This window comes from Neoarius graeffei, chromosome 21 (genome assembly GCF_027579695.1).
Source record: "Neoarius graeffei isolate fNeoGra1 chromosome 21, fNeoGra1.pri, whole genome shotgun sequence".
Lineage (NCBI taxonomy): Eukaryota > Metazoa > Chordata > Actinopteri > Siluriformes > Ariidae > Neoarius > Neoarius graeffei.
Genome location: NC_083589.1, coordinates 62,543,183 through 62,568,881, shown reverse-complemented (window position 1 = coordinate 62,568,881; position 25,699 = coordinate 62,543,183). Strand labels below are relative to the sequence as shown.

Here is a 25,699-nt window from a genome sequence, read left to right as displayed (position 1 = left end):
ACGACAGCCCCCACACAGGCCTGCGGTGCAACCTGGATACCATCCTGAAGAAGCGCAAAGGTGATACAGAACACAGCAGCTCTCCACTTGTGCTCACTCCCGGTATGTCCCACAGTTCAGGAAGGACCCTGTGTGTCCCTGTGACACCCCTCAGTCCTGTTAACGCCACTTACACCATCACCAGCACTCTGGGCACGCTGACGGAGAAGGCCAGTGGAGCATCCGGGCACAGCCTAGCCTGGCAGCTGAGCTGCTCCACACCTGCTATCCACAACAATGATGCTCGCTTCGGCTTCACCCCGAGTGACCAGGAGAGGAGCAGAGCACCAGCGCACAGCTTGCTCTCCTACAACCTTAACTTTTGCTCTTCAGATGCTTCCACAATATTAGACTGTGAGCTGCCTTATCCAGCCCTGGTGGTCAAGAGACTCTCGATGGGCGATGGTACGTGCACCAAAAATCACTACTGTGGAAAATGCATGAAGTGCCCTTAAAGGAACACTCCAAATGTTTTCATCCTGATTTCTATCTATTAGATTTGAACTTTGTATATGTCGCTACCATGCACCAGAATTTCCACACATCAGATTTTCCATGAAACTAATAAGAATTCAGCAAAGTCTAAGGGCAGAGGTTGAATTACATGTATAAATATAAGCTGCATGACTGTAAGACAAAATCAAACCCTTCGCAGTTTAGCCCCAGCTGTCATTATGGCTTTGAAACCAATCATCCATCCATTATCTGTAGCCGCTTGTACAGGGTCGCAGGCGAGCTGGAGCCTATCCCAGCTGACTACGGGTGAAAGGCGGGGTTCACCCTGGACAAGTCGCCAGGTCATCACAGGGCTGACACATAGACACAGACAACCATTCACACTCACATTCACACCTACGCTCAATTTAGAGTCACCAGTTAACCTAACCTGCATGTCTTTGGACTGTGGGGGAAACCGGAGCACCCGGAGGAAACCCACGCGGACACAGGGAGAACATGCAAACTCCACACAGAAAGGCCCTCGCCGGCCACGGGGCTCGAACCCGGACCTTCTTGCTGTGAGGCGACAGCGCTAACCACTACACCACCATGCCGCCTGAAACCAATAATGATAATCTTAATTTCTCTCTATTATAGATTGTGTGTCCATACACAGGCAGATTGTTTGTAACACAGTCCTATAAAGTTGTCCCCTCTCTTAAAGGGATAGTGATACAAATTTAGAACTGATCTTTTCGTTTATAGGAACCTCTGACTTTTTTTTTTTGTAGAAACCTTTCCTGGTGTGCCAACATCTGCCCCATTGTAGACTTTGATAATAAGTGTATTTTGAATGTTTGTATTTTGTTAACACAGGTAAACATCCTATATAAATAATTATCTGTAATATCTGCATGACTGTTGATGTAGTTAGTGGAGTAAACAATGGAGTATTCCTTTAAGGGCCTCGAGTCATCACTGACAGCGGGGTGTTCTCGGTGTTTTGTTAGGTGCTTCGTTGCCGTCTGAATCCAAGAGAGAGAGTTTGGCTGAGGTCAGTCTGATTTGTGAAGAGGACCTGCTCGATACCATTTTTCAGGCCTGTGATACACAGTGTAGAGGTAACACGCACACACACACACACACACACACACACGTTCTTGTACCATCATTGTGGAGACTCACTGATGCAATGCATTTCCTCGCCCCTTATCCTAACCTTAACCATCACAACTAAATGCCTAACTCCACCCCTTACCCTAACTCCACCCCTAACCTAAACCTCATTCTCACCTGAACCCTAAGACTAAGTCTTAACCCTCAAACAGCCCTCCTGAAGAAGTGAGGACCAGACAAAATGTCCTCACTCTGTGTATTAAAAAAAAAAAAAAAATTCCAGGCCTCAATATGTGGCGATTACACACACACACACACACACACACACACACACACACACACACACACACACGCCACCATATTGGATAGTTTAAATGTTTCAGAAATCCCTTCAGAGAACTTCTTGGATTATAAGAAAACCGTGTCCATCAGTTATGTTTTCAAGGTTTAAAATGTCCTTTTTTCCAACCGTTCCATAGTGTGTACGAGTTCAAGTTATCATTAGCTCCTACCGAACTTTTATTCTTAGTGTTAGACATAAAGCAGATTGATAGGCGGCTTGTCCTATCAGTGTATAATAAATTAAATGATCTGCTCCATGACTGTGAACAGATTGTGATGTTTCTAGTTCAGTAAATGTCTGACAGCCGTGACGTTTTTGAGTTAAAATGCAGATCGTGAACTGATTACTTAATGTAACTTTAGCTATGTAGATGGTATCATTTTGAACATATTTGAGACTAGTATTCAAGTTAGGAACATAACTGATGCCATTTCTTTAAACTATCCAGTTTTGGATAAATTGCTTATATATTTGTAACCAGGGGTTAAATTGGGATTGGTTATGTGGGGGGGCTCTGCCTCGTACCCGCCCCTGCCCCCGCCGCCCTGCCCTCGCCGCCCTGCCCCAATATACTTTTTGGAAAATAACCCTCTAATTTGATAACCATATCATATTGCACAGAGATATACACCTTATCTGTGTGTTGTAGGCCTATGTGTGTCTTGTAGTGCCCCCCTACACATTATGGCAGTTTGAATGTAGATTGGTTGGCCAATGTAACAGATTGTACAGGTTGTTGTACATTGGTTTGAAGGAAATGATTAGTGGGGGGTCTGGGGGTCCTCCCCCAGAAGTTTTTTATTATCATACATGTTATTTGCTGAATTCTGGTGCATTTTAATAAGTTGTTAGCTGACTTTACAGAGGTAGGTTGAGCAATATCATGTTAAATCTTATCACATGCCTACAGGTGAAAAATGTGAAGGAGAAATGTTCAGTGAGAAAATTTGAAGGCTTGCACAATCTTAAACCAAAACAGTTGATTTATTTTGGAGGATAAATGTTAAATATGCCAAAACACTGTCAGTCAAATTGTCAATCAAATATATTCATGCAGTGAATGCAACCAAATACAAACAACACTATAACATTGGAAGCATTTATTATTATTGTTATTATTATGTATTCAATTATTTATTTGGCATGTGGTGCTTTTTGTATTGTCTAGAACATACATAAGATGAGCATATTATAGCAGCAAAATAGAAGCACAATCATTTGAATGCAGCAAAAGTTTTGCTGCATTCAAATGATTAATGCAGGTAAAAGGGGAGACGGTGTACGGAGAAAATTATAAACAAGTCACAACGCTGAAACACAAGCCCAAAATCCCGCAAACCACGACTTCTGATTTTTTTTTTAAAGCGAGCTCACAAAAAAAGAAACCCCAAAGTCGCTTATAAAAAGTGGAATTGGCAACCCACGCAGTGTTCCAGAAACCAGAATCTCTGATCGCAAGTTCTGTTCTAAATAGCTTTGACAGGTCGTCTTGTTATCAGGAAAACTATGATCTATCTCATAAAAGTCATGGGTTTATTGATTAATAAAATGATATTTAATTATTCAGAACTGAAAAGATTGATTCCTTGGACCAGCAGGAATGGAATAGCTGAAGTGCCCTTGAGCAAGGTGTCTAACCCCCAACTGCTCCCCAGGCTGCTCTGGGTTTGTTGTACGTCACTGTGGATAAAAGCATCTGCTAAATGCCATTAATGTAATAAACTGGTTCTCGTCTCGTCTCGTCTTCTTCCGCTTTATCCGGGACCGGGTCGCGGAGGCAGCAGTCTAAGCAGGGAAGCCCAAACTTCCCTTTCCCCAGACACCTCGGCCAGCTCCTCGGGAAGAACACCGAGGCGTTCCCAGGCCAGCCGAGAGACATAGTCCCTCCAGCGTGTCCTGGGTCTTCCCCGGGGCCTCCTCCCGGGGGGACATGCCTGGAACACCTCCCCAGGGAGGCGTCCAGGAGGCATCCGAAAAAGATGCCCGAGCCACCTCAGCTGATTCCTCTCGATGTGGAGGAGCAGCGGCTCTACTCCGAGCTCCTCCCGAGTGACTGTGCTTCTCACCCTATCTCTAAGGGAGCGCCCAGCCACCCTGCGAAGGAAACTCATTTCGGCTGCTTGTATCCGCGATCTTGTCCTTTCGGTCATTACCCAAAGCTCATGACCATAGGTGAGAGTCAGAACGTAGATCGACCGGTAAATTGAGAGCTTCGCCTTTTGGCTCAGCTCCTTCTTCACCACAATGGACCGGTAAAGCGACCGCATCACTGCGGAGGCTGCACCGATCCGCCTGTCGATCTCACGCTCCATCCTTCCCTCACTCGTGAACAAGATCCCGAGATACTTAAACTCCTCCACTTGAGGCAGAACTTCTCCACCAACCTGGAGAGGGCAAGCCACCCTTTTCCGGTCGAGAACCATGGCCTCGGACTTGGAGGTGCTGATTCTCATCCCAGCCGCTTCACACTCGACTGCAAACCGCCCCAGTGCATGCTGAAGGTCCTGGTTTGAAGAAGCCAACAGGACAACATCATCCGCAAAAAGCAGAGATGAAATCCTGTGGTTCCCAAACAGGATTCCTTCTGGCCCCTGGCTGCGCCTAGAAATTCTGTCCATAAAATTTATGAACAGAACCGGTGACAAAGGGCAGCCCTGCCGGAGTCCAACATGCACTGGGAACAGGTCTGACTTACTGCCGGCAATGCGAACCAGACTCCTGCTCCGTTCGTACAGGGACCGGACAGCCCTTAGCAAAGAGCCCCGAACCCCATACTCCCGAAGCACCCCCCACAGAATACTACGGGGGACACGGTCGAATGCCTTCTCCAGATCCACAAAGCACGTGTGGACTGGTTGGGCAAACTCCCATGAACCCTCGAGCACCCTATGAAGGGTATAGAGCTGGTCCAGTGTTCCGCGACCAGGACGAAAACCGCATTGTTCCTCCTGGATCCGAGGTTCGACTATTGGTCGAATTCTCCTCTCCAGTACCCTGGAGTAAACCTTCCCTGGGAGGCTGAGAAGTGTGATTCCCCTATAATTGGGGCACACTCTCCGGTCCCCTTTCTTAAAAAGAGGGACCACCACCCCAGTCTGCCACTCCAGAGGCACTGTCCCTGACCGCCACGCGATGTTGCAGAGGCGTGTCAACCAAGACAGCCCCACAACATCCAGAGACTTGAGATACTCAGGGCGGATCTCATCCACCCCCGGTGCCTTGCCACCGAGGAGCTTGCAAACCACCTCAGTGACTTCGGCTTGGGTAATGGACGAGTCCACCTCTGAGTCATCAGCCTCAGTCTCCTCAGTGGAAGACATGACGGTGGGATTGAGGAGATCCTCAAAGTATTCCTTCCACCGCCCGACAATGTCCCCAGTCGAGTTAGTTAAGTAAAGAAAGCAAGAAAAACATGTGAAATAAAGAATGAAAAGGGAAACCAGTAGCCCTCATTAGCATTTGACCTGTTCTGTTATGCTAACAGATTCACATTAGCATGTTACACTGGGGTGTACCTTTAGCCTGTGGGCTTGAATACAAAATTGTGTACTGTACAAAGTACCAGTTTGACATTTATTTATTTTAATCACTTCTTCCATCATGCTCGCTAGTTCTTACTATCTTTCCCTGCAATATGCTGATAGCTCCGTTAGCATGTTAACACAACATTGATGTGCTTTGTCACGTGTGTCTCAGGGAATAACTTTTTTTGGTCTGTAGGGAAAGTGTACGTGTCTCACATCGTGGACTATCTGAGACACACGACGAGTCGTAGCTCTGAGGACAGCGGCCTGGAAGAACTGTGTAACATGCTGGACCCCGAACACAAGGACATCTCCATTGACCTGGACACCTACCACGCCATCATGAAGGAGTGGATCGAAGACTGTCGCAATCATGTGTATGTACAAATCCTCAAATCGCGAAAGAGTCGTGTTATTGTTGATTTTCATATTTCATTTCTTTCTCAGGAAGGACAGTAAAAGTGATGTGACTCAGGAATCGGTCAAACTGCCAGATAATTTATCGGGTAACTCCTCATCTGAGCTTTTTTAACTAAATCTTTTTCAGCGTGCGTCTTTGACGCGTTATAAGTTTTCTCTTCTGTTTATAGCCAAGAGATCATTGCTGCTGAATATGACCTCGGGCAGCCTGGAGGCTTCGGGAGGAGAAGCTTCGAGAGCTGAGCTGTATGTACACGTGTGTTTCTGTGTGATTCAACCAGTGTTGTAGTCGAGTCACTAAACCTTGAGTCTGAGTCCAGTCTCGAGTCCCCAGTGTTCAAGTCCAAGTCATTAAAGAAAATTTTGAGTCGAGTCCACTGTTGATCCGAGTCAAGTCCAAGAACAAGACTCCATCTGCACCAGGCTGTTGCTGCCTTTATGTGAAAGCATCTCTGCTGCTGTGTTGGACTAACGTTCCTGCTCGACTGCCCCGGTTTAGTTAACAGGCTACAGATAAAAAGCTTGCTCATTGTTCAGCAAGCCCCGCCCACAATCAACAGAGCAAATAACATGAGAGGGCTAACACTAGTTAGTTCATCAGTCAGCAAGCCCCGCCCACTATCAACAGAGCAATGAACATAGCATGTCACTTCCTTCTCTGGGTGGAGTCTCACCAAATGAGGATTGAAGTCCGAGGTCGTCCCCGTTGTCTCTTTGATGGTTCTTCTCCATGTGGAACACATCGCAGTGCATATTTTCCCACTGCATGAGAAGTCTGTAGAAGCAAAGCGGACAATCCTAGCGGCGTCTCTCCAGGCATTTTAGCGCCGTTAACATTAGTTTGTTCCTGAACATGACATATGAACCGGTGAATGTGCATTCTCTTGCACAAAATTAGTATAAAAATTAATGTAGATATAAATATCTTATGCTAAATTATTATGGCATGTTACAAAAAATAAAGAAAAAAATCTGAGTCCTTGTCTCCAGTTTACAAGTCTGAATGCCGTCAGTGCACGAGTCTGAGTCATCGGTGCACGAGTCTGAGTCATGAGTTTTTAAAATTGGGGCATGAGTCAGACTTGAGTACTACAAGCCTGGATTTGACTTTAATGAGTGTGTAATGTATAGTATATTAGGGTTGTTATCACTGTACAGGTAGTCGTTGACTTACGACTGCGTTTGGTTACGACTGACCAGTCGTAAACCGATCTGGTTGTAAGTTGGCCTATGTTAAATGAACGCAAGTATATTGTGATATTGTAATCGTCTTAGTCTTATTTTACCAACATTTTCTTATTTCATTACCTTGGCTCATTATTTGGTTTAAGTCAAACACTGCATACTACACTGCGTACAGTACAATTCGTTTAATATGTGCAAAACAAAAAAATATGAAATACAGGTGTGAAAAATAGAAAGCATTTTAGTTTGAAACATACCAAAATACAAATGTAAAACATAGCAAAATACAAAACTTAGTGACCGCTGGCATCACTGGTGCTCGGCTGTGGGTCGTCTACGTCATCATCAGCTGTTGCAGCGCTCGGGCTGGCGGGAGGATTTGCTCGTTTCATAAACCAGGAGCTGGGGCGGAAACTGTATGACAGAGTGCGCGAGGGCGCGTGAGAGAGACTGCGCATGTGCCTGGAGCTGGGGCGGAAACTGTCGTACGCGGCGAGAGGCGCTGCCGGGAGCTGGGGCGGAAACTGTCGTACGCTCAGCTAGCTCAGCTGGGAAACACTTGCCAGTCATAACCAGACGGTCGTAAAGTCAATCGGTCGTAAGTCGCATAGGTCGTAAGTCGATGACTACCTGTATCTGTTAAACTGCTATTCGAGTCGTCCTATTAATTCATTTAAAGCAAAAAAAAAAGTTTTGTTTGAATTCTTTTGATCTCTAAACTTATCCACTCATTTTGTGCAGCATATTTTATTTTTGCTATAAAATAAATGGATCAAAAACTTTAAATTGTTTTGATATTAAGGAGTAAAACAGGGTGTTGCGCTGTTATCAGAAATTAATCAACAACCAGTTGGTATAATGGACAGTTGTTGTTAATAATAATAATAGTAATAGTAGCAAACAAAATAAATAAAAGAGGAAGTGTTTTATTCCTCTTATACTGTTGCAACTTGCAACCTTTTTTGTTTTTTTTATTAATGAAAGTACATACAACATGTCATACATTTTATCTTTCTATTTAATGGCAGAATGACCCAAAAACAAGTTAGTTCCTGGATTCACATCCGTTATAGCAGCTATAAACATAAGCAGCTTTTTTTTTTTTCTCCCTCTTTCTGAAAGTTGATAAGAGGGAAAAAAATCAGCTTATTTGTTGTGTGAAAATAATCTTTATCTGCTTGTGTTGTGCAGCGAGACGTCAGATTTGGTGTTCTGCGTGGCCGATTTGCAGTTTAATAACCAGAAACTTCAGGAGGACGTTCGGAAACTGAAGCAGGCCATGGAGGCGATGGAGGAGAGCAACCAGAAACTCATTGATGAAAACGAGGAGCTCAGGACTCAGGCTAAAATGTACTGCATCTTCTCAATACACTCTCGCTGACGTCTTTTCACTCATCATTGCTTACCTTGTTGTGACCGTTCGCGTGTGTGTTTTTTCCCCTGCAGGGGGCAGCAGCTGCTGCAGAAGGAGCGCATGCTGAAAGAGGAGGTGGAGGAGATGAAACTGACTTTAAGCTCTTCGGAGGAGAATCGAGTTCGAGCCTCAGCTCGGAGCAAACAGATGGTGAGAGTCATCACACATCCGCGTGTCCTTATCGCTGCAGTCGGATCGCTGCCTCAGAACAGTCAGAGTTAACACCCCCCCCCCCCCCCCCCCCCCATGGAGTAAAAACGTGTTCTATTCCCTTCTAGCGGGTTTCATTCATTTGGTTTGATAGCATGCAATATTGTTATCATATCACTTATCCTACATGTATTACGTCGCTCTACCCAATGGAGAATGAGCGTTGAATATGGTTTACAGTATTGCATGGTTGTCAAGGCAACATGACCTCGTACATCGGAGACGTAAAACTTGCGTGCTAGCAAGCGACTGTGACAATTTGTAAACAAACATGGCTGCCAGGTTTGTTTCATTAAATACAGAAGATTTTGAGAGAATTTTGAAAGAGAAATATGCGTTGAACACCCGAAAGGAATGTGTATTATTATTATTATTATTATTATTATTATAATATTGTCTGGCTTTTTTTCATGGTCTATCAGATATATTCCATTCAGCGACTCGTCTTCGACTCGTTCAGTATCATGCTCGCTAATAGACAATTATTATTTAAATATATCACTCAGATCTGCGATGGATTTCGTATGAAAAATGCGAGTTTTTGAACACGAAGATAAACTTCATATCTTCAAGCCAGCTTGTGATTTTCTTTTTATTATATCGACACATTCACAAAGTCCCCAAATTTATCAAAAACAGTTCATCGATTTCCTCACGCGTAACAAATATATTTATGTCCCGGTTTTGGTTCTCCATGTCCCGGATGGAGCTCGGATGAAAAACACCAGTGATGTATTTCCCAGTAACACACTTGTCGTGTGTGTGTGTGTGTGTGTGTGTGTGTGTGTGTGCGTGCGTGTGTATAAAGTTTTCTGCGAGGAGACATTTACATAACGTTTCTGGAAGGAGTGTGTGGTGTCGGCGCTGTGTAAGAGTCAGGTGTAAAGCTGTAACTTTAGTTTTCTGCCTTCAAGAAAGTGGAAAAAGAGACGCTGGTGAGGGAGCGACCGACCGTTTACAGCTGCTCTAGCGTAAGTGAGAACAGGAGAACTAACTTGTACCGTGGATGTTCCGTGAGATTAACCCTTTTACCCCTGTAATATCCAGTCTGCTGTACACACAGTACAACTTTATATCAGAAATACCATTAACACCAAGTAACTCTGATCAATTCAGTATAAACCAGTACAAATTTTTAAAGACAATATAGTGAACTCGAGCTCGAGTTTGTGCTGGCATGGTGCATTTGGAACAGTCAGGAACGAGAGGAATTCTGCTTGAAGGATGTGTAACACTGAGAACGATGAACTGAACACGGGTAAATACACAGGTGTGCAAAGATAAATTCCAGGTAAATTTGTGTTTTAATCCACTAATATTTACTGAAAGCTGCTGAACTCTAATTGACATTCATTGTGCTTTGCTAAATATTACATCGTAGGAAATCCTGTAGAATCTGATTTCTCAATCAGTCAGCATGTAAAACACACACACACACACACACACACACACACACACACACACACACACACGGGTTTCCCTGCGATGTAGAGACCGGAATATAAATCTGCCGTGATAACGGAGACTGATGCACAAGATCACTTTCAGTCTGTCACGCTGAAAGATTCCTTGTTTTCCAGACTGATGCAGCGGTTTGCAGTGCTGAGAGTTAAATACAACAATAAATGGATAAGTGTGACACATCTTTAATAAATAAATCAGGATGGAGAAATTGCTGCAATGTAAGGAGAATAAAACGCGTTATCCCATGCTGCTGTTGGAAAATATCTGGACAATTATATTTTACTTATTTCATTTTAGAAAGTTCTTTTAAAGGAAGCTGCATTATTTTTCCCCTCAGTGTGACCGCCCTGTGTTTTATTTCCTCCCTGTGTTTGATTTCCTCACAGGAACGAGAGAACCAGACTCTGATCTCGAAGATCTCTGTTCTGCAGGACGAGGTAGCGTTGTGTCCATCTTCATCGTCTCTGAAATGCATCAATTAATCTTTCTCTGAGCTGTTAACAGTCCAAAATGTATTGATAATCTGTCCAATCCGCTACACTATATTTACTGTATGTACTGTCCTGTCCATAATTATTGGCATCCTTTATAAAAATTAGCAATTGTTTGCGCTAAATGTTTTTTTTTTTTTTAAATGGAGATTTTAGTTTTTCGTGAGCATGGTGAATTTTTGGTGCAAAAATCTTCATTTTTGGTACACACTCCATTATTCATTTGAGAATTATTGGCACCCTCATATGGGATATTTATTTGGTAATCCCTTGCAAGATGTGAGAAACCTGTTGCCAGAGTAAACCAGAAGTAGTCGTCAGGTGACGTGACTTCATTTATATGTAAAGTGTAAATTGTACTGATTTGGTTATTCCAAAATTTAGGCTGTGTGTACGGTAAACACTACACACTGTTGGTTTTTGTCATCCTCTATGATGATGAAATATCTTCTGTATATTGAATTAACAGTTAAGTCACTAAAAATTTTTTATCTTCATTATGCATTAAGGTGCTGCCAAGTATAGAGTTGATTGTTTAATACTTTAAGACCTCCCTTATCACATTTTTATTTAAAAAAAAGTTTGATAAAAGAAAGTTAAGTAGTTTCTCCTGTTGTTCATTTATCAAATCGCCAACAAACAAACAAAAAAAATCACGTATAATTAAAATTTTCCAGTGAGTTGTTACAGCAGTTTTTTTTAAATTTAATATAAAGGGTACCAATAATTTTGGCATTGGCTGAATGCTTCTCAAATCTCTATTTTATTTTTTTAATTATTCCCTTTATTATGCATGGTATCTTGTATAGAAATATTTTTTCGTATACTTGAAATATGAATTGGAGTGCCAATATTTTAAAAAACCTAATATATTTCTAAGAATAATTTCAGTTGCTTTTATTATTTATTTAAAGATAAAACTAATATATTAGTATATTTTTAAGTTTCTAATTAAAAGCCCTTTGTGTTAGATGAAAGGGAACAAGGATTCAAATCTCTTCTTTTTCTCTTCCCTCAATAATAACGATAATAAGAACATGAAGGTGTCTGTGGAGGTGGAGGATCTCCAGAAGAAGATGAAAGTGCTTTATGAGCTCAGTGCTGACCTGCAGGTGGCTTTTCATCCACTGATCTTACGCTTCCTGTTATTCTCTTCATTAAGTTTTGCTGAATAAGACTGAAACGTGTCCCTCACACACGTCCCTGTGTGTTTACCTCCAGGCCCAGATTCATTCCTTCGACGCTGCCATGACTGAGAAGGACACGTTAATTCAGGAGGTGAGTCTGGTGCTGAGCCTTACTGATGATTTATTTTTCCTTAAAACATGCTTAACAACAACCTGAAATGACCTTTCATGTCCTGGTTCAGATCAGCATGATCTGATCGCATGATACAAACTTTTTAGAATAGAATAGTCAGAAAATAATGGGCAGCACGGTGGTGTAGTGGTTAGCACGGTCACCTCACAGCAAGAAGGTTCCAGGTTCGAACCGAGCAGCCGGCGAGGGCCTTTCTGTGTGGAGTTTGCATGTTCTCCCCGTGTCTGCGTGGGTTTCCTCCGGGTGCTCCGGTTTCCCCCACAGTCCAAAGACATGCAGTTAGGTTAACGTGGGGCGGCCTTGGGCTGAGGTGCCCTTGAGCGAGGTACCGAACCCCTAACTGCTCCCCGGGCGCTCTGGTGTGGCTGCCCACTGCTCTGTGCGCGCGCGCGTGTGTGTTCACTGCTTCAGATGGGTTAAATGCAGAGGATGAATTTCACTGTGCTTGAAGTGTGCATGTGACAAAGTTTATTAAAAAAAAAAATAAAAATAATGTAGAAATGGAGTAATAACTGCAGTTCCTCTGCTGACCACCAGATGGCAGGATTGTGTACGAATGGTGTTGTATAAAGCTTTATCTAACAAAAGGGTCAAAATACCACCCCGTTAAAAAATGGCAGCATTTTACATTTTTTACAACTTTATTTGTAATATCACCAGTGTGTGTATGAACTTTTGCAAACTTTTAATGAGGATGATTTTGATTTTTCATCAACCTCTCAAACTCAAACTGTCCAGTTTGGGTGAGCTGGTGTCCTCTGTAGCCTCAGGAGTGGAACCTGTTGTGGTGTTCTCCTGTTATAGTCCATCCTACCTCAAGCTCTGTCATGTTGAGATGCTTTTCAGCTTACAGCACTTGCAAAGAGTGGTTATTTGAGTTATTGTAGCCTTTCTGTCCGCTCGAGCCAGTTCTCTGATCTCTCTCATTAAGATTATCTTTCTGTCTGCATAACTGGATATTATTTTGGCTTTTACGTCATTCTGTGTAAACTCCAGAGTGGATCTCTATGATTTCGTGATGTCCTGCTGTCACATTATTGGCTGATTACGGTGTACAGGTGTTCATAATAAACAGTTTAATTGTCTAGACAGTGCAAATGTACTAAAAAAAAAATCTAAATTATAGATAGTCGCTGCTTAAAAGCAGAGCTCCTGATGAGTTTATGAGCAAAATATTTGCAAGAGCACAAAATCCCCCTGAATTAGAATAATATTACAGCAGCATGAATGAACGAACCATCGAATTGTCGTGTCGTGTTTTGCACCTCAATAAATCACTGTATTGTTTTATGACATTGAGACCAAGAATGAGACCCATTGCAGTTACGATACATATTTATTCCTTTCTTTGACGCCGCATGCCCTGCTCCAGAAACAACACCAGCACATTTATTATGGTGAGACTCTGCTGGGTGCCTGGGGGACAGCAGTGAACCAGTGCTTTCACTTTACATCACTACTGGAGAGCTACCACCCAATATCACACTCCATACGTCACACAGCTGTCTGGTTTCATCTCTCACATCCACACAGCACCATTAGGACTAATCCCCATGCACCTGTTCCTGATTGGAGCTCAATCACAGCACAGACATTTAAGGACTCTCAGTAACACACAGACTTTGTGAAAGCCTTGTATTTTGTCACTTTTCTGGTTTTGACCCTGTTTGTGTTTTTGGACTGTGAGTATTGTATCCCTCTGATATCCTGTGTGTGCCTCACTCCACCATGGCCTGGTTTTGTCTCTGTTTTGGATCTGTTTGCGAGCGTGTTTTCAATAAAACTCTTCCTGTGATTACATTCGTCTATCGCCCTTACACGACAGAAACTATCACCTGTCCAATAAGTGAGTGGACTAATAAAGCTGTTAGCTCATTTTATATGAAAGTGTCGTGAATATTTTCTGTTAGTGCTCGTAAATAATCCCACATTGCTTTTATTGTTTTTATTTATTTTAAAAAAAAAAAGCAAATTTAAAAATAAGCGCTGAATAAAAACCCATCTATCTTATGGAAATGAAGATACACATCTAGATATCCGGTGGTCAGGTGTTTGAGATGCATTGCCTTGCGCTTACAATCGGGTTCGCTGTGGTGGTCTGCGTTTGTATGGAGGTCGTATGGTTACAAAAGCCATCAAAAATCAGGTTAGCACATTTCTCTTAAGTATGGCGCTTCACTTTGTTGTTACTGATGTCTGCAAATAAAGCTATTTCTGATGGATTTATTTCATGATACTGTCTTCTCATCTCATCTCATTATCTCTAGCCGCTTTATCCTGTTCTACAGGGTCGCAGGCGAGCTGGATCCTATCCCAGCTGACTACGGGTGAAAGGCGGGGTTCACCCTGGACAAGTCGCCAGGTCATCGCAGGGCTGACACATAGACACAGACAACCATTCACACTCACATTCACACCTACGCTCAATTTAGAGTCACCAGTTAACCTAACCTGCATGTCTTTGGACTGTGGGGGAAACCGGAACACCCGGAGGAAACCCACGCGGACACGGGGAGAACATGCAAACTCCGCACAGAAAGGCCCTCGCCGGCCACGGGGCTCGAACCCGGACCTTCTTGCTGTGAGGCGACAGCGCTAACCACCACTACACCACCGTGCCACCCTGATACTGTCTTAAACCTTTTTTTTTTTTTCAGAAAACGAGGCAGATCGAGGAGCTGAAGGCTGCAGTTATGGAGTACTCATCAATGACTGAAGTAAAGCGCGCACACACACACACACACACACACACACACACACACAGTGTCATGATGATCATTCTCTCTGGTGGTTGATGGAACTGAATTGTTTAAACGCCCCCCACCCCAGTTGCTGAGAGAAGAGAAGAGCAAGCTGGAGAGTCAGATGCAGCTGCTGCAGCCAGACAATGCCATGTAAGAGTGTGTACACACACACACACACACACACACACTTTCTGACATTTCTTTTGTTAAAATCTCATTTATAACAGAGTGTAAATGACCAAACAAATACAAAAATGTAATAGTCAGTAGATATGAATTGTATTAATCATGGTGACAATTACAGACGTGAAAACGATTGGCTGGCTAACAGACTAGCAGCTTGCTTGTTGTGTCTCAGTTAAGCAGCTAATTTTAGGGGATGGTGAGCATCATGCGCTTGATCTTTGTGCTGCACAAAAAAATGTAGTGCGTGTTCACAATTATTCTTCCTTTTGTCGAGTCTGATTCAGAGAGAAATTGATATGTTTGGTTTGGAAAACTGAAAACTCATTCTCATGAAGCTCTTCCTCTTATTGGGCAGAAAATATCAACAAAGTGTACGGAGAAATCAGAAATCACTCGATAGTTACATAAAGAGTTTAAAGTATTTTGTGTCGCATCCAGTGTTTGTCTGGTTGTCTGTCCAGATCTCCAGAACACATGGCATTTGTGCCAAAAAAAAACCAGTATAACCCAATACACTTGATGCATTTGACTCACTTCCTTCAGTCGAGTCGATTCAGAATCGAATCACTTTCTCACTCGGGTTCATTTGGAAGTGGAGTGAGGAGGAGAATGTGCCAGGGTTCTGTTCAAACAGAATAATCTCTGCCGAAGACATCAAAACAGCCTTAAATTTACATTTTATATTTTTGCTTTTGAATCCATGAATATTATAAAAATCTAAATGATCTTTCAAAACATGGCATTGTGTCTTTCCCAGTAACGTTCCCAGCCTTCTGTTTACACACGAGCCTTCATGATGACAACTGGGGGGGGGGGGGGGGGTGAGAAAGATCAGCTGTATCGGTCATCCTGGGATTTCAGTCCCACACTCACAATGATTCCTTTAAAAATGCTAAATTCCCAGGGACTTAATGGGACTTGCATGTGTGAAAAGGGCTTGCATCAAATGACTTGATCTTGCACATCACTTCTTGTACATAGATATTGTGTGTGTGTGTGTAGTCCTGGTCTGTCCCTCTCAGTGGCGTACAGACTGAATCAGATGAGTTCAGGTTCTCTGGAGACGGAGCTGGCCCTGGCACAGCAGAATCCACCCGAGGTGTGTGTGAGAGAGAGATTATTACCTGTCTGGGATTGAATGGATCACACACTTCATCTCCATCCACTCCTAAACCACCACACACCACAATTAAAACAGCCACTGAACACAGAGCACAGTATAAAAACACGCATGATCCCACAATCACTTCCTTTTATTGATTATATGGTTATGCAAATTTTACAGATTTGCATGTTTTTACATGTATTGCAAAATTTGCGTATGAAATGTAAATTTGAGAAAGTCATCGATATTTTTTTTTTTTAAAGGATCATGTCTTACATAGTCTTAATTTCTATACAATTTTTAATATTTGCACCCTGTATGTGCAGGGGGCGGAGCAATTATCCTCCATCTGCTTGGCCTCACCTCTGGACGAGACTCTGGACCGTGAGGTTCTCCTCCTCCTGCAGGGTCCCACACCTGAGCACATGTCTATGGAGTTTAAAATGCTGATAAACAGACTGGTAATATCAAATCGAGCTGTTTTCACACACCTTTCTCATGACATGGTACAATATTTCGCAACAAAAATAATCTAGAAGGGCATTGGAGTTTTGAGACAAAGTTCTGGAACATTATCACTCATGGTTTAGTTATTTAAAAAAAATTCAAGCTTTGAAAATTACACAGTCATCAAAACTATAATTAGAGTACGGGGAAATGTCTGGAGCAGCTCCATCTGTGCTTAGACGTGACCAGACTGAACATCATGCTTCCACCACCATGCTTCACTGTTAAGCATTTCCATACAGAAGACTTCACCGGATCAATGATTACATGCTTTTTTAAAATTATTATTAATCATTATATATATTTTTTGAATACTTAGTACAAGTTTAATTGTAAAACATTTTAATCTTCATCTATATCTTTACTAGTAAATAGATGTTCTGAAATCCAAATGTAGCCTTTTAACACTTCTTTTGGTTGAAAAAAAAAATTGGCTCACCCAGCATGCACAGTGTAACCATAACAACGCTCTTAACTTGGTTAGTTCTAGATAACTAACTACCTAGCTTGCTTTCTAGATTGGATTTATGTACATTAGTAAGGATGAAAGTATTAGAAGACTGTCAGAGAATTTCTTGATACTGATGAGTGGGATGTGATCACACATACCTTGAAGCAAATACAGGAAATGACATCAAAAGAATTTGGACTCCAGATCAGTGCATCAAAAACAGAGCTTGTGTATCGTGCAGGGGGATGAGAATGCGGGCAGAGCGCTGGGACCAGCTGTGTCCATCGATGGTATTCCTCTGAAAACGGAGTCCAAATTTAAATATCTTTGCTCCTACGTAACTGATGACAGCAAAATAGATCAGGAAATCTCTCCCAGAATCCAGACTGCCTCAGCGGCCTGTGGAAAACCGAAAAGGAAACTTTGGAACGGCCATGAAATAACACTAAAACTGAGTTAAGTCTTCAGGTCAGTCGTCTGAACAGCTTTACTGTATTCCATCTAGACCGTGAGCCTCCCTGTGTCAAAGGCACATAAGAAACCAACTTATAAACGTTCAAATAAGGCATCGAAGACTATTATTAAACATCCGCTGGTTGATAAGGTCCCAAACACTGAAGTGCTGATGAGCTGAGATGCCGAGCTTGGAATCCATGGTGATCTCATCACAACTCCGAGGGGGAGGACATGGGGTAACGCTTTTATATGGAGAACTATGCGAAGGGAAAAGGAATGTAAACATAGGGGGTCAAAAATTGCACTACAAAGATATAATTAAGACACCTTAACAGAATAGACTGACGTGAACAACTGGGAAGAGAAAAGCAGAGATGGATACAAGTGGAGAAAGACTGTGAAAGAATCAGTTGAAAAGGTTGAGGAGAAAAGGGAGGAGGAATATCAGAAAAAGCACAAGTCATGTCACAGGCAGTTGGTGTTAAATATTGTACAGTGGTGCTTGAAAGTTTGTGAACCCTTTAGCATTTTTTAAATTTCTGCATAAATATGACCTAAAACATCATCAGATTTTCACACAAGTCCTAAAAGTAGATAAAGAGAACCCAGTTAAACAAATGAGACAAAAATATTATACTTGGTCATTTATTTATTGAGGAAAATGATCCAATATTACATATTTGTGAGGGGCAAAAGTATGTGAACCTCTAGGATTAGCAGTTAATTTGAAGGTGAAATTAGAGTCAGGTGTTTTCAATCAATGGGATGATAATCAGGTGTGAGTGGGCACCCTGTTTTATTTAAAGAACAGGGATCTATCAAAGTCTGATCTTCACAACACATGTTTGTGGAAGTGTATCATGGCACGAACAAAGGAGATTTCTGAGGACCTCAGAAAAAGCGTTGTTGATGCTCATCAGGCTGGAAAAGGTTACAAAACCATCTCTAAAGAGTTTGGACTCCACCAATCCACAGTCAGACAGATTGTGTACAAATGGAGGAAATTCAAGACCATTGTTACCCTCCCCAGGAGTGGTCGACCAACAAAGATCACTCCAAGAGCAAGCCGTGTAATAGTTGGCGAGGTCACAAAGTACCCCAGGGTAACTTCTAAGCAACTGAATGCCTCTCTCACATTGGCTAATGTTCATGAGTCCACCATCAGGAGAACACTGAACAACAATGGTGTGCATGGCAGGGTTGCACGGAGAAAGCCACTGCTCTCCAAAAAGAACATTGCTGCTCGTCTGCAGTTTGCTAAAGATCACGTGGACAAGCCAGAAGGCTATTGGAAAAATGTTTTGTGGACGGATGAGTCCAAAATAGAACTTTTTGGTTTAAATGAGAAGCGTTATGTTTGGAGAAAGGAAAACACTGCATTCCAGCATAAGAACCTTATCCCATCTGTGAAACATGGTGGTGGTAGTATCATGGTTTGGGCCTGTTTTGCTGCATCTGGGCCAGATGATTTTTGATAGATCCCTGTTCTTTAAATAAAACAGGGTGCCCACTCACACCTGATTGTCATCCCATTGATTGAAAACACCTGACTCTAATTTCACCTTCAAATTAACTGCTAATCCTAGAGGTTCACATACTTTTGCCACTCACGGATATGTAATATTGGATCATTTTCCTCAATAAATAAATGACCAAGTATAATATTTTTGTCTCATTTGTTTAACTGGGTTCTCTTTATCTACTTTTAGGACTTGTGTGAAAATCTGATGATGTTTTAGGTCGTATTTATGCAGAAATATAGAAAATTCTAAAGGGTTCACAAACTTTAAAGCACCACTGTATGTAGAAGATGCAGTCGTAATTTTATTTCAAACATGGGGAGGGAAGCCCGTCATAAGCGAGCAAACAAACACTAAACATCACCTGGTCGCCATCGGACACGATGGACTACCAAAATAATATATACATTACTAATGCAGATGTTGTTGATGCTCAAAAAGGACATTTTCTGTATTTTAGCATAGTGTAGCGAGGGTGTGTGCGCGCGCGCGCGTGTGTGCGCGTGTGTTGTGTTTTCAGAGGCGAGAGTTTGAAGAGGACACACTGGAGGTTCTTACAGCACTTCCAAGCTTTATGAAGAGTCAGGAAGTGCAGGATACCAACACTGCCCCCAGACTCCAGGTGAAAAAAATGATCTGTTTGAGCACTGTGGTGTCTTTATGGAGCGTTTTTATTTCCTGTACTTTTGAAGTGAGACGGCCTTTCGATTTCATAAAGTCGGTGAAATTTAGTTCCGTCTGAAATGTGGTGATTGTGATATCTGTTTATTTCTGTAATATCTCACAAAATATCAGGCCATTCTGTGGCTGGGAAGTTATTTAATTTGAGGAGATTAAAGCAAATAATGTGCATGAAATCGCTCGCTTGGCGCAGTCAAGCAGACAGAGGAAGTCCGTGTGCGCATGCGCAGGTTTACCTTCTTCTTCTTTTGGGTTTTACGGCAGCTGGCATCCACAGTGTTGCATTACTGCCATCTACAGGTTTCCCTTTGAGCGTGCACTGACAGTTCCATCATTCTGTCGCTAAACGAACAGCTGATCACACCGAGGTGCTCACTGAGCGCCCATATTTATTAGTTTGGTCCTGCGTTTCCTTTCCTTCGTATATAACATAACGTCTTTTCTTCTTCTCGCTTTCTTTCCGTTACTGTAGTCGCTCTTTCACGTTTCATTCGCACACTCACGTCCTCCATTTTTCTCTCCTGTTTCAAATTTGTATCCCACAATGCCTTGCGTGAACGGGGAAAGCCCACCACGCGATGCATGATGGAGTATCTTGAATTGGGTCATGGTGAAGCAGGAAAAAATAGCGGAGAATTTAGGGTCACGTGGAGATAAATTCATTAATTGATCTGTAAAAAAAAAAACTGATAAAATTGGAAATCTGTGATTCGAATTCAGTAGCTTTCGGTCACTAAACAAAAATAATTGGGTGTCCGGAAAATTATTTTTATGACCTACACTTGAAAAATCTAACACTACGTTCAGATTGCAATCTGAAACGACCCATATCCGATTTGTGAAATCCGATTTTTTTGTTAGGCCGTTCACATTACCAATTATATGAGACTTGTATGCAATCTCCAATATGAACGGAAAACGACCCAAAAGTGTCCCGCATGCGCAAATTGACACGTAATAAGCACATCTACGTAATATGTAAACCAAAAAAAGCGCACTCTTCATGTTTAATGATTTTCTTTTTTTTTTTTTTTTAATTATCTGGTTAGTGTTAAAGTGTGAGGTCTCGTGTGTGTTTTTGTTTCTGAACTGAAATGAAAATGTGTAGCCTGGTAACGAGGGTTGACTCCTAAATGTCTCTCTAATTTCTATATAAGTGCACTACATGTTACTAGGAAGTAATGGATTTTTAAACTCTATATAGTGCACTCGAGCTTCAGTAGGCAGTCATTTGGGATACGGCCGCTGTATTACCAAACTCTTAATTCAGGCTTAATCATTTGCACATATTTATTTCGTCATATTAATAAACTTTTTCTGCATTTTTATAAATATTTATTTAGATTGTTTATAGCCAGCTGAATTCTGCATCTTCTCTCAGCGCTGGCTCAAGGTGCAGAAACACCAGTGCAGTTTGCGATGGAGATGAGGCGAGACCTGGCGATGTGGTTTTTGTGGCGGCAGCTAATGAGACCGAAGGTGTCAAATTACTGGAAATTTCCAGAACAATCTTATAATCTTGTAATACAGGATGGTTTAAGTTATAAATCAGTTATAGAAACTGTTTTATTTAATCAGGCTAACAGATAAACATCCAGGTCCCTACCAAATCCACCATTAGCTTGATCAATTCTATAAAAGTCTATTTAAATTCTGAAAAATGTACAAATGTTGTTGTTTTCCACCAAAGAGGCGGGATTAGCCAACGCAGAATAGTGACGTTTGTCTCTTGTTGATGACGTGTAGGTCGCATGAATGCAACCTGTCCGGTCAGACTGCAGTCGCATGTGAAAATATCGGATATGCATCGGAATTAGGACCACATATCCAAGCAGCCTGGGTCGCATGTGAAAAAATCGGATCTGTGTCGTTCAGATTGTCAATAACAAATCGGATACAAGTCACATATGGGCGAAAAAATCGGATATGGGTCGTTTCAGGGTGCAGCCTGAACGTAGTCTATAAGGCAGCACAGCTTTAAAGATGCAGTGGTTGGTTGATTTTTGATTTGTACAAATAAATAGAAAATTATGTAAAACATGGTTAAAAAATAACAATACTGGTTTAAGCCATGACCTGAGGAAAAGTGCATTACATGGTTGAGAAACCTTGTGTTTGGAGAACCGACTTGTGGTCCAGGAATGCTTGTTTGTTTTTGAATGGAAAGCCTCTCGGTCATTTTAGAGAAACTCTACGACTATTGTAGATCGTGGGGGTGGAGCTTCATGATGAAAAATCATTCAAATGTCAAACCCAAACTACTAAACAGTTCAAGACCTACCTAGAAACCCAGTATTGAACAAATGAGCTAATCTTCCCTAAAGCACCTTTCGGTAACGATAACAGGATGACCCTGAGTGTCGTGTAGTTATAGGAATAGAATCAGTAACAGTGGACTTGCTGTCACACTGAAATTGACTATTTTCCTATAATAGTTTGAATAGGAGTGTTTTATTCCTTAAGTACCACAGCAGTGTGTGAATGATTGTTTTTAAGAGCAGAATGCCATACCTTTTTATCCTTTTTCAATGTCTTGCGTAAGGATGCTGCCACCACCATGCTTCACTGCTCCTTCCAGAAAATTAAATAAACTTCACCATGTCAGTTATTTTTTAAAATCTCTTTGTGGAGCGTGTTCTGTACAAGTCCCTGTGAATGAGCTGTTCCTGTAGAAAGGATAATGAACACATTGATGGTACTGTTGCGTATGGAGACAAAGGAAAGAGGAGAAGGATATAATGCTTGAAAGATTTATATAAGATCACCATTCTTCACTTTTCTTTCTGACATTACATAACTCTGCCTGCTGTGTGTGAGAGTGAGAGAGATGGAGCAGAACGACATGCACACTTTTTTTTTCTTATTAGTTAACAATCCAGGCTGAACTCGCCCACACAGCTCACGGTCAAATTCCCACGAGTCAGAGGTGCAGTGCAGAGAGCTGCAGTGAAAACACTGTACACATTCAAGTAGAGCCAGCGTTTCTCATCATCTGCATTTAATTTTTGTCCTGTATTGGATGCCACAGTGATGTCCGGCTTCAAATAGTCAAGCTTTTCCTTTGAGATGTGAAGGTTTGATGCGTGCCGTACTGAAGTGCTTATAATTAACGTTTATTATAAAATGTACTCTAACCATAACGAAATTGAAGTCATAATGTGTGGTTATTAATCATTTGTTTTTGTTTGGCATCTTTTTATAGATTTAAACTGCAGCTCAAAGTGCTGTACAGTATGATGTAAAAAAATTAGACAGAAATAAACTACAAATGCAATAAATAAGAGCAGTGACTAAAGAAAGTTTTATAAAATACATCCATTTATATATCTATGCATTAATGTATAAATAATCAAGTATAATGAGTTATAATGTACTAGTAAAAGGCAAATAAGAAGCAATAATGTTTGTTTTTAAAAGACTATATAATACAAAAATATTATTGTGTCCTAAAAAGAAATAAATGAACAATGTGCTAGTAAAAGTAATGCAAATACTAAAAGGTGGTTAAATGTTAATTTTATCCTTTTTTTTTTAAAAAATCATATATATTTTATAAAATATATAATTTCCATCCACGGTTCGCCTTGGAGACGGAACTAACATCAGTGCCACTGTTCGAAAAGGAAAGCAATCAACACATTGGTCAGAATGCGAGTCGAGAATGCAACAGTGCTGTGGTATAAAACTAGGCTTCATTTATTAAAATGTCCTGAAGGAAAATGAAGCTTATAAGACAAACTGGTGCTCCCACCACCATGCTTCGCTGTTCCTTTTAAAAACTGTTAAACATCTCCTCGCATTAAAATTTCACCTCACCAAAGATTATACAAGCTGCATCTAAAATATTCTATAAACATTCTATAATTTTTATAATATAAAAGTATTATAATTAAGTCAAGGCAAGTGAGATTAGTTAAATGATTTTTGTTTAAAAAACACTTTTTTAAAATCATAAAATGTAAAAATTATGATTTAAAGTGTTAACGAATAAAAGTACAATATTTCAATTAATGTACAAGTAACATGCCAGTAGAGGTGAGATGATTAATAGTTAAGTGCTACATTTTTTTTAATTTTATGATCCTTTAAAAAAATTATATACATAAATTTTTTGTGTCTAAAAAGAAATTAATGTGCTAGTACAAGTAATGCAAAACCTAAAAGGTAGTTATATTAGTTTTATCCTTTGTTTAAAAATCATATATAAAAATATTTAGTGTACAAAAAAGTACTATAATTGAAATATAACATTGTGCCAGTACAAATTTAATCGAGGGAATTTTTTTCAGTTTTAGTGATGGAGTCTTAATTGCTTTTTATTTTTATTTTTTAAATGCTGTGTTTCCACAAACTTTCTAATGCTGTAATTCACAATTGGCTTCAAATCACAGGCAGCCTACGCACGAGTGTGCGCGCGCACACACACACACACACACACACACACACACACACACTGCTCTTAATCATGCAGCTCCATCTTTACTGTATTCTGAGTCACTGAAGCTGCAGTAAGTGAACATTTCAGGAGGGATTTTTTTTTTGGATGTTGAATGTGTTAATGGAATTTGGGGTCACTTGGGGTCACAGGGCCTGCGGGTTCAGCTGGAGCAGCGGCGCAGCGAGTGGACTCAGGGTCTGGAGCAGCTGAAGCAGTATACAGACTCCCTGGAGGAGGAGCTGCTGAAGATGGCGAGCAACATGCGCCGGTCACGCACAGAGATCCTGCACCTGTCCGTCAGGTGAGCGAGCGGAAATCTGTCCGATGTGAAACGGTTCATCAGAACCATAACTATTCCTCCTTAAGAGGACCGAGTTTTATTTGACTTGTCTGAACTTGTATCATGCTGTGGCTTGAAGACTGATGACTGTTGTATACAGTACGTAACTGACCTTGAGGTGTTTAATGCTGTTACATGTGCTCTACTGGAGACGGGCGTCGTTAATAACGAGCGCTCCAGCTACACGTTTGAATTTAGAGACACTCACTATTCCACTTGACTCCGCCCCTCCTTCCCAGGCAGTCTGAGTTTTTGGTTCAGTCGGAGTTCACGGGCGTTGATCTGACACGTGGCATGTTTACAGTTGAAGGAAGGGGTGAGGAGATAAAGCCAGGGAGAGACTGTTACTGAACTCAGTGACGACTTAACATTCAACTCCACCATAAAACGTGTTAAATTTGTTTATACGGAAAGATTTGTGATGTAGTGTTTAGTGAGTCTGGTGTCGGTGTGTTAGGTGGTGCCTTATCATCACTGTGTTTTATAAGAGGAAAATAATCCCAAACATCAGTGATAAGGGGTCAGACTTTACTTTTAGCTCCTAAACAGCAAAACGGTGACGTCCCAGGATGCCGAGTTACAGACTCGACTCGGCTAGTTAGCGTACAGACTAAAGCGCTGCTGCATCACTCTGTTTAGTTGGAGATGAAGTGAGGGATGAATCTTGACTAAATATCGGTATGTAGTCGCATGGCATTATGGGTAATATAGGTGCCAGTTTGGAGGCATGTTTTGGAGAAGAGCTAATAACAATGAACAGTGGGTGTGTTGTGGGCTTTTTATTATTTATTTATTTATTTATAGACCAAATAGATGTTTGTATGTGAATTTAACACTAACATAAAATGTTTTTATTGTGTGTGTGTGTGTGTTTGTAGGTTACAGGAACAAGAAAATCACAAACTGCTGTTGCGTGATGAGCTGGATCAGCTGAAGACTCCACAGGATCGCAGAGACGCCAGCAGTCAGACAGACCTGCCACAAGTACGCCACTCAACCCCAACTCAACCATCTGAGTGTTGTATTGTTCTTGGAAAATAATCGACAGGGAGGCGTGATGAAGTGCAGTTACTCTTACCACCCTGAAGTTGACCATGTTCCCATAGCAGCATGTCCTGATGTGTTTTATTCCCCTCGTACCACAGCAATATGAGGAGAATAATTTTTTTGTTGTTAAAGAACAACTTTTTAACCATTTAGACTTGCATTTTAACATTTGAGGAATGTCCTTGAAACATTCACACTTTTTTGTTATAGCAGCTATAGACTATAAACAATCCTCCCATGAGCAACACTTTTTTTTGGTA

The 25,699-nt window shown here is 41.3% G+C and overlaps 1 protein-coding gene across 1 annotated transcript in view; it reads left to right on the top strand.

Moving 5' to 3' along the window:
• lrmp (lymphoid-restricted membrane protein) overlaps positions 1 to 25,699 on the top strand; it is a 65,759-nt gene that overhangs the window by 2,545 nt on the left and 37,515 nt on the right. Inside the window, exons 3-19 of the mRNA XM_060903471.1 lie at positions 1 to 444; positions 1,488 to 1,598; positions 5,657 to 5,837; positions 5,908 to 5,966; positions 6,051 to 6,126; positions 8,257 to 8,415; positions 8,512 to 8,629; positions 10,540 to 10,590; positions 11,679 to 11,756; positions 11,866 to 11,922; positions 14,622 to 14,681; positions 14,794 to 14,858; positions 15,897 to 15,993; positions 16,326 to 16,460; positions 19,454 to 19,555; positions 24,202 to 24,353; positions 25,271 to 25,376. The exon at positions 1 to 444 is cut by the window's left edge and continues 149 nt beyond it. Coding sequence (XP_060759454.1) covers positions 1 to 444; positions 1,488 to 1,598; positions 5,657 to 5,837; positions 5,908 to 5,966; positions 6,051 to 6,126; positions 8,257 to 8,415; positions 8,512 to 8,629; positions 10,540 to 10,590; positions 11,679 to 11,756; positions 11,866 to 11,922; positions 14,622 to 14,681; positions 14,794 to 14,858; positions 15,897 to 15,993; positions 16,326 to 16,460; positions 19,454 to 19,555; positions 24,202 to 24,353; positions 25,271 to 25,376 — 2,051 coding nt within the window. The remainder of the gene's footprint in view (positions 445 to 1,487; positions 1,599 to 5,656; positions 5,838 to 5,907; positions 5,967 to 6,050; positions 6,127 to 8,256; positions 8,416 to 8,511; positions 8,630 to 10,539; positions 10,591 to 11,678; positions 11,757 to 11,865; positions 11,923 to 14,621; positions 14,682 to 14,793; positions 14,859 to 15,896; positions 15,994 to 16,325; positions 16,461 to 19,453; positions 19,556 to 24,201; positions 24,354 to 25,270; positions 25,377 to 25,699) is intronic.